This window comes from Podarcis bocagei (assembly GCF_964188305.1).
Source record: "Podarcis bocagei genome assembly, chromosome: 10".
NCBI lineage: Eukaryota > Metazoa > Chordata > Lepidosauria > Squamata > Lacertidae > Podarcis > Podarcis bocagei.
The window spans coordinates 61,105,945-61,115,854 of NC_138135.1; the positions used below are offsets into that span (position 1 = coordinate 61,105,945).

The following is a 9,910-nucleotide window of genomic DNA, read 5'->3' on the forward strand; positions in this document are numbered from 1 at the left end:
TCTTCCAACTAATGGGTTGTAATCAATGCTAGTCATATTCAGGGAAGATGCACTGAACTAGCATGCCATTAATTTCAACAGGCCTGCTTTGAGTACAGCTTACTTGGATATATAACCAATAATTATAGCAAACAAATCTTATGAGTAGAATTAAGATATTTTTCATTCATGTCCAGCATACATTTGATTTCATCTTTTTCACTTCCAAAAGCTACAAATAACATTAACTATATTGGCCATTTCCACTGATCAGACGGTGGTTCTTCAACCAAAGGCTCCCAGGGTCGCCACTGCACCATTTTCCTCGCTAGGCTGAGCTCACTTTCAGCCTGTTAAAACAAAAAAGGATATTATTATTTTTATTAAAAAAAAACCTTCCCAAAGTTGCTGCATCTAAGCTAGACAATGAACATCTATTAGATCCACTAATTACATACTAAAATAAAGATTTTTGTTGACACTGCTTGTTATTAAACGATTTAATTGGTACAGCACTGGAATACATAAACACTATATCTTTTGATCAAGTCAGTGGTCCCAATCCTGAAGACTGTTAATGCATCAGAGAGCAGTGCACCCAGTCTGGTAAAGCCAGCTTAGAGCTCCATAATGGGGTAACATAGAAAACAAAGGGGGGAAGTCAGCATTGTGCTCTTTCAATAGTCCCACCCTCCCAAATATTTTAGTTTGCCCAATGGAATGATCTCTCCCCCCCCCCACCACATGCTGTTCTGAGGATTCCCCAGGCACCCCTCCCCAAGCCCATTTGGGGAGTATGCAGGGTGGGGAGATTATTCCCAGTTGTGCTAGCAGGAGTCCTTGCACTGAATCCTGATTGCACGCCTAGTTAGTTGTATGCAGCCCTTAACATTTTTGTAATAAGGGTTTTTGCTACCAATATTTCAAAGAGTACCATACTTTCAAGGGACAGTATAGACAAGGTTATGTCAGAAAAGGTTCCATCAGTATAGCAAATGCTGTAACACTCGTCTTTATGTCTGCCTTATTAGGACGTAAGAGGTTAAGTGATTGGCTACATTGTAGGAAATTCTTTTTTCTATTCAGCAGCAAAATTAAGTTTGCCATGTATAATGACACCATATTTGGTGAGATTCAGTGAGACTTACTTCTAAGTAAACAAAGGATTGCATTATGGTTTTTTTATATAGTAACAGTTAACATTTCATATTTTGCTGTCGTAAAGGCTGGTCTCCATCTTGACAACAAACTGACTAAATTTTCTCTACAGAGAACCCCCCCCCCAAAAAAAATTAATGTCTCACTTTCAAAATTCAGCATTTTAAACAGATAATTGGATTCCTTTCATTTTTTTCAGTAGAGCCTATAAGAAACAGCTGCATATTTGGCAAGTCCTATATTTGCTAAATAATTAGATATTTGTGAAGAAGATATTACCTGCAAAATCACTTCTTCTATCTGTCCACCATTGATTTTACTTTCCAGTTTTTGCACATCAGGTTCCTGCAAGTTCAAGAACAAGTGAAAGGCTCAGATGTGCTCTGATGTATGTTCAAACAGTATCTTTCTATATCTCACTCAGAGTAAAAAATAACCCAATGAGTCTTTTCCAAAAGTGGCATATAGTCTAGAATAGTAGTTCTTTCTCAGAATGTCAAAAGGAACAAGAAGCCATAGGTTGCCAGCTGCATATGTCCACACCCTTTCAATTCAACAAGCAATAAGTAGTTCAGATTACCCTTGTGGAAAAGTTAAGGCTTTTCAAACATCAGATATGATGGGGAAAGCTAGCCAGATGGGCGGGGTATAATAAATAAATAAATAAATAAATAAATAAATAAATAAAGATAGATTGTTGTTGTTGGTATTTTAACCATTCAAGAGGGAGCAGAAATTAAGTTATCATGGAGGACTAAAATGTATATCTTGATCTGATATTGACAAACTTACTAAAAGACATTAGGTTAGTAGACTATTCCTATTCTGGTCTCCAGAGAACACACAGACAATATAAACCCATACAATACAAAACAGATGCACTGTATAACCTATAATAGTTCTTCTGGGATGAGTGCAAGATGAAACTAAAACCAAGGCTGCAATCCTGTAAGCCCTGCTGAATTCACTGGAAACATTTGAATGAACGATCCTCAAGGCATCTTAAAACAGATTGTAAAAACATATACAGTGGTGCCTCGCAAGACGAAAAGAATCCGTTCTGTGATTCTCTTTGTCTAGCGGTTTTTTCGTCTTGCGAAGCAAGCCCATTGAAGGATTAGCGGATTAGCGCTATTAGCGGCTTTTAGCGGTTTATCTGCTGATCGGATCAGCTGATAAGTGGCTTAGCGGCTTAGAAAAAGGGGGGGAGGGGAAAAACCAGCAGGAACTCACAAGACATTGTCGTCTTGCGAAGCAAGCCCATAGGAAATTCGTTTTGAGAAGCACCTCCAAAACGGAAAACTCTTTCGTCTAACGAGTTTTCTGTCTTGCGAGGCATTTGTCTTGCGGGGCACCACTGTACACTAAACCCACACACCCAGTAGCCCTTAGTTCCTGGCCCAGTGTTTGTGGAAGGGGGGAGGGGTTAATGTTTTGTTGCTTCTGTTATAACTATTTATTTGTGCTTTTCTCTTGCATTTTTTTTTCGTGAATCACCCTAAGATATTTTGATGAAGGGTGATATATAAATCTAATAATAATGATGATGATTCCAAAGTGTGTTTCCCTTCAGCTCTGCAGTCTTAAGAGAAGCAAACTTGCTACAGCTCCTTCTCAGGTCAATGCCTTAATACCCTACTTGGAAGGGGGGGTGTATGTGTGCAGCCTCACAGCAGCCCTAGATTTTACAGCTGATAGGAGAGGCCAGAGTGGCCTTTCTGTTCAGCTCTCCAGTCCCATGGCAACTAGTGCCAGTTTATGATGCATCTCTATTTGACAGCAATCAAAAAGCAAATCTGGTAAGTGAAGCAAGGGACAACAGGCCACTTGAACAATGTAATTTGAGATGCTTAAAATGTATGACATACTTACTGTTTTTACTATATCAAGCCGCTCATTTACAATGTTCTCCGTATACTTCCTATATGATGCATCTTTGGGCATACTATCCAGAGCAGCAAGGATTTTCGAGTAGAGTACCCGGAGGCGCTGAAAAGATCAGATAGCAAACATTAATTTAATGTGAACCATAAAAGTCTATACAGTGAACTAAGAAGTGTAATAAAAATGACTATAAAGTTCACAGCTTTCTTCAGTAGCAAAGGGAACAATTCTGCAAAATTCTATTAGAATCTTAACCACCTCAAATTCAAGATACTGGAGAAATTGCATGTTAAGGTAGTTAGAACGTTAAGATTAATTACTTTAATAAATATAATGCAACATATAAAATGAGCCTACTTAACATTCAGAAGCATGGAAAACTCTAGTTATTGGAAGACTGCTGATTTACTTCTTGGCTCACACAAAAGGGGCTGTGTGGACAGTCAAAACAGTTCTTCATATCTCAACTTATTAAGATGAAATATGCTCCTGGTAAGCCATACTTTCCTCATGTTTTCTTCAATTTCAAATGAGCAAATGCTTTATACTTACCTCATGTGGTGCCTCACATACAGCTAGCCCAACTAGTCCAGTGGTCTGCAGAGATTTAAAAATTGATAAGTTTAATAAGTATCCTTAATTAAGGATCGTTTTAAGATGAGTTTTACATTTGCGTGTGTATAAAAATATTGTTTCTGAAGCTCAAAAGACGCTTTTGTTGTTTGGATGCTGCACCAAGCAACACATCTACCACATCACAGAATCACAGAACTGTAGAGTTGGAAAGGACCCCAAGGGTCATCTAGTCCAATCCACTACAATGCAGGAATCTCAATCCATGACACCTGCTTAAAACTCTCTAACGAAGAAAAGTCCACAACCTCCCAGAGTCTGTTCCATCGTCAAAGAAGCTCTTACTGTCAGAAAGTTCTCCTCTTTCCCACGCTAAACACACCCACCTCCTTCAACCATTCCTCATGAGGCTGGGATCCCAAGCTGGAAGATCACAGAACTGTAGAGCTGGAAGGGACCACAAGGGTAATCTAATCCAAAACCTATTGCAATGCACGGGTTTCCAGACCCTTGATCATCTTGATCCTCTACACCCAGGATACTACCTCCAAAGCTACTGGAAACTTGAGGCGAGCAGCTTCACTTGCATGGACCAGAGTTTTAAAAAGGATGGTTACAGTGCTCTTTTTCCTGGGGGTATGCATACCCCTAAACATTTTGTGAATCTAACATGAAAAGAAACTAAAAATTAAAAAATGTATAGTTTCTTCTCTAGCACAGTGAATTGTTAGTTTTGTTGCTACCCCCGACGGCGGCCTTTTGTCCATTTACAGTATTTATTTTTCCTGATTTGAACTATAAAATGGTGATTTTGAGTCAAAGTGAGAGTATGCCAAAAAAATTTCTTAGAAAAAAAAACACTGGATAACTACAACAACTCAGCCCTTTTGCCAGGGAAGCTGCCACAGGACACCAAGTGATGGGGCTCTTATAACATTTATGTCCCTCGCATTTCCTCTAATGCGCTCAAGGCAGTATGCATAGGGTTCGCCTCGTCAGTGGTGGATTTATATATAAACAAACTATAGCTTAGGGTCCCACTCTCTTGGGAGCCCCCAAAAAATTTAAAGGGAAAAAACTGGATGTACATTTCCAAAATATACAATAAAAAACAAATACAATAAAACCTACATACAGCAGCAGTGTTTTGTGTTGTGTAGGCTCCTATGATGTAAGTAATGGGCCTAGCATGCTCCCTAGAATATCACTGGCTTGTTCATTTCTATATATGGGATGCCTACATTCTGCATGGACTGGTTGCACGGCAACACGTGCAAATGGCTTTAGATACCTATTAGGTCCATAAATTACCATATAGCATATATTCAACACAAAAAACAGCGACAATTTGTTGTTGACAAAGGATAGCTGGACATATACCTGACAGGTCCTGTATACCTGAAGGAGTGTCTCCACCCCTTTCATCCAGCCCAGACACTGAGGTCCAGTGCCGAGGACCTTCTGGCGGTTCCCTCGCTGCGAGAAGTGAGGTTACAGGGAACCAGGCAGAGCGCCTTCTCGGTAGTGGCTCCCGCCCTGAGAAACGCCCTCCCAGCAGATGTGAAGGCAGTAAACAACTATTTTACTTTTAAAAGACAACTTAAGGTGGCCCTGTTTAGGGAAGTTTTTAATGTTTGATGCTGTATTGTTTTTAATATTTTGTTGGAAGCCACCCAGAGTGGCTGGGGAAACGCAGCCAGATGGGTGGGGTATTAATAATAATAATAATAATAATAATAATAATAATAATAATAATAATAATAATTATATAAAGGGCCTCATTACCTGCAGTAGCTTAGGGCCTCATCAAACCTAAATCTGGCCCTGTGCCTCATCCTTGGTATCTTCGCAGCCAAGGGGTCAGGCTGCGTCCCCACTGAGGGAGCCACAACCAGTCTCCTTTCGTCCTATGAAGCGAGCTTTCGCCCTTGGTTAAGCAACCCATAGGAGGGGACCCGATATGCAGATGACACAACATTGATGGCAGAAAGTGAGGAGGAATTAAAGAACCTTTAAATGAGGGTGAAAGAGGAGAGCGAAAAATATGGTTTGAAGCTCAACATCAAAAAAATGAAGATCATGGCCACTGGTCCCATCACCTCCTGGCAAATAGAAGGGGAAGAAATGGAGGCAGTGAGAAATTTTACTTTCTTGGGCTCCATGATCACTGCAGATGGTGACAGCAGCCACAAAATTAAAAGATGCCTGCTTCTTGGGAGAAAAGCAAAGACAAACCTAGGCAGCATCTTAAAAAGCAGAGACATCACCTTGCCCACAAAGGTCCGTATAGTAAAAACTATGGTTTTCCCAGTAGTGATGTATGGAAGTGAGAGCTGGACCATAAAGAAGGCTGGTCGCCGAAGAATTGATGCTTTTGAATTATGTTGCTGGAGGAGACTCTTGAGAGTCCCATGGACTGCAAGAAGATCAAACCTATCCATTCCGAAGGAAATCAGCCCTGAGTGCTCACTGGAAGGACAGATCCTGAAGCTGAGGCTCCAATACTTTGGCCACCTCATGAGAAGAGAAGACTCCCTGGAAAAGACCCTGATACTGGGAAAGATGGAGGGCACAAGGAGAAGGGGAAGACAGAGGACGAGATGGTTGGAGAGTGTTCTTGAAGCTGCCAGCATTAATTTGACTAAACTGCAGGAGGCAGTGGAAGACAGGAGAGCCTGGCGTGCTCTGGTCCATGGGGTCACAAGGAGTCGGACACGACTAAACAACAACAACATGAGGGGACCCGCCAGCTGCCGCACGACGCCCACCCCCGCGACCGACCTCAACCCTTCTCACCTTCTTCAGGACTCCGGCCATAGCTACTATATGTCAGCTGCCGCGTGCAAGGGATTCTGGGGCAACAAAAAAAACAACAACAGACCAATCCTGAGAACCTACGGAAGCCGGCGAGCCAGCGAAGGCCACGCGCGTGCGCAAGCCGCCGGCTGTAGGGCAAGGCAATGCCTCCGAGGGCGGAGGAGCGCGCGCCAGCGCTTCTATCACATGACAGGGTGGGCAACCTCCGCGTGAGCATGCGCAAAAGGGCTCTGCGTCGGAGACGTCGCGTAAGGTCGCTTCCGTGTCAGAGACTTAAGATGTACAGCTCTATATGCCCGTAGGACCAAGCCAGGATGCGCATGCGCAGAACGAGGTTTTGTTTTTAAACGGGAAGCGCTTAGCCTGCGTCGCTCCGAGCGGCTATTGGTTGGTTTCCTCCCGCTGATCTCCATATTTCTCCAAGAGGGCGGGGCGTGTTGCGGGAGAGGTTGTTTTGCACCCGAGTGGTTCGTGTTGGGAAGGAGGGTCAACGTTCGCGCGCGCGCAGTTTAAACGATATATTCAGGGTAATTTTCAAGGAACTCGGCGGAACTCAGTTCCGGCTCCCATCAAGTGGGCGCCATTGCCATTATAAAAGGACGAGGGAAGCGTTCATGTTGAGTTCTGGCACCTCTTTTTCTAGGAAAATAGCACTCTATATATTTATACATATGCATATATATATTTAAAAATATTTTATATTTGGTTGGGATTGCTAGGGTAAATTCTAGGTAGGTTTAAAATAAAAATTCCCACCTAAAATACGGAGCTGGCGCTACCGCCCTACTTTTTCATAACGGTGGTAGACGGCTGAGGTAGTTTTGAGAAGTGCCTCTGAATATGTTGAAGCGCTGCACAAATTCCTAATTTCTGTTGCTCTCCCTCAGGTTGTTAACACATATTTGGTTCTTCGCGCTCTCTTTTTGCCTCCAGCATGGTCCCCTCGAAGGACCATTGCATTACTTAACTCCTTGCTTTTATAGGCTGCCTTTCTGCCAAGGTGCCCAAGGCGCTTTGTGATTGCAAAATACTGAAGTAATCAAGTAAAATGAAATAAAAGTTGGTTGTGCAAGAGGTCCAGATGGAGCAGACTTAGAGGTTGCTTTTCCTGCCAACTCCACTCTCTTCTTCCTTCCCACAGGGATCGATGGTTGCAAAGGAAACATTGCCCTTGACAGAAAGAAGATTGACCCCTCCATACACAAACTACCATCACTACCCCGGTTTAAAGCATACTGCACCTGTTGTACCTCATGGCTTGCAACAAACTTAATTTTCTGCATGTGAAGGTGCCGCGTGGGTTGGCAATAAGGTGAACACGGTTTATGGTCACCTAATAGCCAGTTGGCCCGCTGCATATTGATCCAGCATAATAAAGTGGCTAAAGAAAAGGGTTGAAATTATGAGATCTATACCTGTTAAAATCCAAGTTTAGTACAGTGGTACCTCTGATTATGTACTTAATTCGTTCCAGAGGTCCATTCTTAACCTGAAACTGTTCTTAACCTGACACACCACTTTAGCTAATGGGGCCTCCCACTGCTGCTGCACCGCCAGAGCACAGTTTCTGTTCTCATCCTGAAGCAAAGTTCTTAACCCAAGGTACTATTTCTCGGTTAGTGGAGTCTGTAACCTGAAACGTATGTAACCTGAAGCGTATGTAACCCGAGGTACCACTGTATAAGGAGCTCACACTAACTTTCATTTCATGATTAGCGTTTCCACCTTACCCCATTCATGTTGTCGCCAGCTCAATAATCAAGTGCTTTTACTGGAATGTGGCCTAAGATTGCAATCAAAGGTACATTTATTTGGGAATAAGTCCCACTGGACTCAGTAAGATGCTTCCAATAAAAACTTCAGATGATTGTGTTTAATCCGTGTTCTATGTGCACACATGTACAGGTAACTCACATCTTATGCTTATTTACTTAGAATAATAGAATTGTAGAGTTGGAAGGGACCCCGAGAGTCATCTAGTCCAACCCCCTGCAACATGGGGCTCAAACCCACCGCTCTCAGATTGTGTCTCATGTTCTACCAACAGAGTTATCCCAGCTATCCTGTGATCCCAGCTTTGCATGGGTAACATGCATACATAAGTAGGAGAGTGAGAAATTCTGCCCTCCTAGGGCTGTATGAAGTGTTCGAAACTCCCATTGTTCTAGGCGCATATTACGACAGGGAATTTCATTAGCGTGAGCAGTTTCTGAGCTCTGGGTGCAATAGTGCACCTGAGATTTCAGATTAGAACTGCAGAATGGAAGGAAAGGAGGACCTTTTTCTGCCTCCCCACTTCCAGCTATTCTCTGAGGACTGGAGAAGAGACCTTAAGAATATTAGGGGGGTGGGCAGGGGAAGGACTAGACCATGTGAAAAATGAATACAATATTTTAGCTGCAGTTCATTCATTTTCAGCTTTGTATTCTTGTTATTAAAACAAGCGTGCCTAGACTTTACATTGTTGCACCCATAACCTAGGTTCAAGGTGCCATTTAGCTCCTAGCTTTCATATCTCAGTTTTAACACTGGCTGTCTGAGATCTTGTGGGAGCCCCCTTGCAACCTCAGAGCCTTGGGGATTTGGAAGCTTTCCACATTGCATGACAAGGACTGTTGGGCACTGGCTTCAGGCAGGTAGAGCTGTTGCAGGGGTTCTTCTGGCTTTGCAGGATCTTGCTTAAACGTGATAGCCAGGAGCATAACCCCTGTATAATAGGAGAACTACCTGTTTGTAGAAGCCTGCCTTTCTACCAAATAAATGAATAATTACCATCCTGTGCTGAACTAAACAAGGACATCTTCCCAACTATTTTGTAGCCAGCAACCATAGAAGTATTTTCCTAGCTGCTTTCCGTTCTATTTTTAAAAATTAGCCTAAAAGGTAAATGCAAAGGACCCCTGACAGTTAAGTACAGTCACGAATGTCTCTGGGGTTGCGGCGCTCATCTCGCTTTACTGGCCGAGGGAGCCGGCGTTTATCCACAGACAGTTTTTCCGGGTCATGTGGCCAGCATGACTAAGCAGCTTCTGGCGAACCAGAGCAGCGCATGGAAACGCCGTTTACCTTCCCGCCGGAGGAGTACCTATTTATTTACTTGCACTTTGACGTGCTTTCGAACTGCCAGATTGGCAGGAGCTGGGACCGAGCAACGGGAGCTCACCCCTTCGCAGGGATTCGAACTGCCGACCTTCCGATTGGCAAGTCCAAGGCTCCATGGTTTAGACCACAGCACCACCCACATCCCTAGCCTAGCAGTTAGTGGAATGTATTTGCATTGCCGCACAATGTGCTTGCCAGCATATTTGGCATTACAGTGCACCCCCTGGATACAAATTTAATTCATTCCAGGGGTCTGTGCGCACCCCACAAAATCTGTATCCAGAGGCGCGGCTTCTGCACACACGTGCAGCACATTAGAGTGCTTCTGTGCATGCGGCAGAGCGCTTCTGCGCATAGACGAGTGGCAAAACTCAGAAAAATACTTCCAGGTTTGCCG

General features: G+C 43.2%; 1 protein-coding gene across 1 annotated transcript; it reads right to left on the reverse strand.

Annotated features, from left to right (window-relative positions):
- Nucleotides 1-138: 138 nt before the first annotated feature.
- NDUFA5 (NADH:ubiquinone oxidoreductase subunit A5) lies at nt 139-6,511 on the reverse strand. The gene is made up of 5 exons (XM_081211884.1): nt 6,391-6,511; nt 3,574-3,618; nt 3,010-3,126; nt 1,417-1,482; nt 139-329 (listed from the first exon to the last, which is right to left on the reverse strand). The coding sequence occupies exons 1-5, from the start codon at nt 6,409-6,411 to the stop codon at nt 228-230; spliced, it is 351 nt and encodes a 116-aa protein (XP_081068010.1). The 5' UTR covers nt 6,412-6,511; the 3' UTR covers nt 139-227.
- Nucleotides 6,512-9,910: the final 3,399 nt, after the last annotated feature.